Source organism: Rhinopithecus bieti, unplaced genomic scaffold (assembly GCF_001698545.2).
Source record: "Rhinopithecus bieti isolate Rb0 unplaced genomic scaffold, ASM169854v2 scaffold_19858, whole genome shotgun sequence".
Classification (NCBI taxonomy): Eukaryota; Metazoa; Chordata; class Mammalia; order Primates; family Cercopithecidae; genus Rhinopithecus; species Rhinopithecus bieti.
Window position 1 is genome coordinate 1,371,564 of NW_016810077.1, and position 3,573 is coordinate 1,375,136.

The 3,573-nt window shown below is 40.6% G+C and overlaps 1 protein-coding gene across 11 annotated transcripts in view; it reads right to left on the reverse strand.

Annotated features, from left to right (window-relative positions):
- Nucleotides 1-236: 236 nt before the first annotated feature.
- Nucleotides 237-3,573, reverse strand: part of LRRC8D (leucine rich repeat containing 8 VRAC subunit D) — a 123,639-nt gene continuing 120,302 nt past the window's right edge. For 10 of the 11 annotated variants that reach the window (XM_017891245.1, XM_017891236.1, XM_017891237.1 and 7 more), the window contains one exon: nucleotides 237-3,181. In XM_017891245.1, the coding sequence (XP_017746734.1) occupies nucleotides 603-3,179 (2,577 nt within the window). In that variant the 5' untranslated portion in view covers nucleotides 3,180-3,181 and the 3' untranslated portion in view covers nucleotides 237-602. The remainder of the gene's footprint in view (nucleotides 3,182-3,573) is intronic. The other variant, XM_017891238.1, reaches the window with a different exon arrangement.

Genomic DNA, 3,573 nt, shown 5'->3' on the forward strand with positions numbered 1-3,573 from the left:
ATTCCAAGCCTGTAAGAGTATAAAATCTATGACACGAGGTGCTCAGGAGCAGCAGTACCAGTCAACTATTGTGAGGGGTGCTTACTTGAGGCACTTTAAATTAAAACAGGAAATCAATCAGTATTTTAGCAAATCTAAATTTATAAGTTTGAACTTGATGTATCTGTCTTTAGTGATCTGAGTTAAAGCAATATTGCACCAATTAAGCAAAGTAAATTAAGACCCCTCAAAAAAGGTGATATAGTAAGAAAATGTCAATTTAATCATTTACTTTAGCAGGCAAGCAATTTGTAAACATTCAGTAGCGGCAGCATCCAAGTTACAAACAATTTAAAAATAACCAAGATTAGTGATTATAATTTTCCTTCCCTTTCCCCAGAAGAAGAAAAAAAAAAAAAAAGATTTGGAAATGAATGACTTAAAACCCTACAAATGTTGAACATTCAGTTATGTCTTCTATCAGCCTTCTATGCATCCTCTCTGTGTTTTATTTTAAAAGATGTATCTACTCCTAAAATGCATTATTTTGTAATAACTTGTACGTGAGCACTTGCAATCTAGGAAGTTGTTCCTGCACATCGCTGTGCACGTATTCTCTTAGTTTAAATCCCATTTGCAAAGGGAATATTTATGTCTTGATTCAATGCCTCTTTGACTTCGAGTGGCAGGGTGTCAAAAAGGTGATCTTCCACAACAAGCCCGCTTTTCTTGAGCATCCGACACTGGCCCAGCTGGGCTGGCAGGCGGTCCAAGCAGTTCCCCTTAAGCTCCAGCTGAGTGAGCTGGGAGAGCTGACCAACTTTCTCTGGGAGTGAGGTGATGCAGTTTTGTCCCAGATTCAAAGTCCTCAACTTTACGCATTTAAACAATTGTTTTGGCAGACTGTCCACTTTGTTCCCAGTGATATGCAAATGCTGCAGGTTCTGAAGCAATCCTATTTCTATTGGAATCATTGAAATGTTGTTGTAGCTTACATCTAAGCATCTGAGTTTCTGTAAACTAAATACTGCCACTGGTAAGGATTCGAGCTTGTTGTTAGAGAAATAAAGTGATTCCAAGTTTTTGACATGGGTAATAGAGGGAGGAATAGTAACAATCTTGTTATGCCATAATTTTAAACAAGTCAGTCGTTTTAAATGCTGGAAACTGATGATTTCCTCAATTGTGCGAATGTTATTTGACTTTAAATCCAGTTCCTGTAAATTAGAGAGGCTGAAAATAGCATGTGGAATTCTCTCTAGTTCACAGTTCTGGAGTTCCAGCTCGGCGACATTCATCATTTTCTTAAGGCTGTTCAGTACCAAGAGTTTAGTGCCGTCATTATGAATGACTAACTTTGTAAGATGTGGAGCCACATCTGTAATGTTGGAGGGAACTTTGGTCAAATTGCTCTTCACGTGGAGAATCTTAAGGTGCCGCAACTCTCGGAGAGATTCAAGTCCTATCATCTTGTTGTTTTCAGAGTTCAAATTGCCTATTAAGTACAACTCTCGAAGGTTTTTGAGCAAATACACCCAGGCAGGAATTTCAGCCACATCGGTGAACTTCACGTGAAGGCATCTCAAGTGATCGCGAAGAAAGCTAAAAGCAGTCTGTTCAACTTTTGCAGGGCAGTGGCAGAGGTGGAGCTCTTGGAGGTTAGTCATTTGAGAAATCTTAGCAGGAATTTTAGCTTCTGGAATTAGTTCAAGCTTTAGCACATCCAGGTCTGTGAGGTCAAAGACAGCATCGGGCACCCCCGACAGCATGAACAGATGCAACTCCTGCTTGTCCTGGGCATTGCGTGAAACGTGCTGCCTGAGTTTTTCAAATGTCCACTCATGGTTCAAACTAATTTCCCTAAGTTTATTTTCACTAACTTCTGACAAGAACACACCAAAACGCTTGGAATATAGCTGGTCATACTGGTCCACCATGTGGAGAAGGAACGCAAAATCGTTTTTGACATCTGGAATGTCACTAAAACTGCTCTCTTCTCTGACTTTTTCGAAAGAATATTCCTTCAAAGGTATCCTGAATAACCAGAAGAGAGTGTAGAGGCAGATAAAGCCATAAACACAAATAATGGATATGTAACTGATGAGAAGCTTTTTCAACATGTAAGCCATATTGTGGGTGCACTCAAATACCTCATAACCAGTCAGATGCTCAACTTTGGGCTTGCAGACATGTTCAAAGCTGATTGCGTTGACAAAGTTCGCTGTATAGCAGAGAATAAAAATGAACTTGGCTGTTTTGATAACTGTTTGGACGACATAGAGTTTATAGATCAAGTCACTATCTTCCACATGAGCACGGAACTTCCTCACTTTCTCAAACAGGGCTTTGGCCTGCTCTCCATCCTTTTTATCTAGGATGGTCATGCTGGGAACTTCAATCACAGGTTTCTCAGCTGAAAATTTAAAGCCGGTTTTATTGATCATTGGTGTACTGGCACTGGGGCTCCCTTCATCACTGCTGGTAGACACATGCTTTGGTAGAGTCTGGGCACCTGTTATTCTCTGCTTGTTTTCCTCTGAGTCTTCGCATGCTGTCTCAGACAACGCTTTTGTAGTCCAAGGGGATTCAAAGCACTTTCCTAGTATTGAAACAAAATGTTCTACTTTTGAGCATGTTTTGGGATATTTGAACCAAAAGTTGCTACTGACCATGAGAATAATAGTATGTATAAGAGCAAGGTATGGAAAGTACTTAGAATACCACGGAAGGGCCAGATGGTAACACATCTGATTAATAAATACATATTGCTGAAAATCCAAGTTTGTTTTTCGACCTGTTGGATCTCTCTTTTCTTTCTTTGCCTCCTGACTTGGAAGTGCGAAATCTGTGCGAGGATATGTGGCTCTGAGAGGTACGTCAGGTGTCACAGCAGAAGTCCCAAAGGAAATGTCATTTGTTGTCCGCCCATCTTGGTCTTGGTTGGTGGCTGCTTCCATCTTCGGGATGTTGGTGGTGACCTCGGCATTTCCTGGTGATGTATGTGCCTTTGAATTTACAGGAGATGGCAATACTGGCAAACAGACCACCTGATCTTTGGTAAGTTGCATGGTTCCTGCAAAGATGGCTACCATTAACATAACAACAGCCAGGTAATCCATAAACACATCCCACCATGGTTTCAGGATTCGGTAAGTTGGCTGAATGTCATTAAGTGATGCAACTTCTGCAAGGGTAAACATTCCTAGAAAACAAGAAGACAAAATACATTATTCTAGAGATGCAAGTGAAAAGAGTAAATGAGAAAAAATGCCTGCTCCAAACTAAAGTTTTCTCATTCAGGTCCTACATTTTTATCCAATATAAATGTAGTAGAAAATAAACTAAAAGGGGAATATATAGCTTTTCTCTCCTAGTGCAAGGAAGAGGGAAAGAATAAGTAAGAATTGCATTCTAGGTAAGAAATAATGACAGACTGCACCAAGTCCATAGTGGTTACTTAGTGGACCTTGAAGGAGGATATGACAGCAGGATGGCATTTGTTGTGGACTCATTTAAGGTTAAGACTGAAATTTGAGGCTGGGCGCGGTGGCTCAAGCCTGTAATCCCAGCACTTTGGGAGGCCGAGACGGGCAG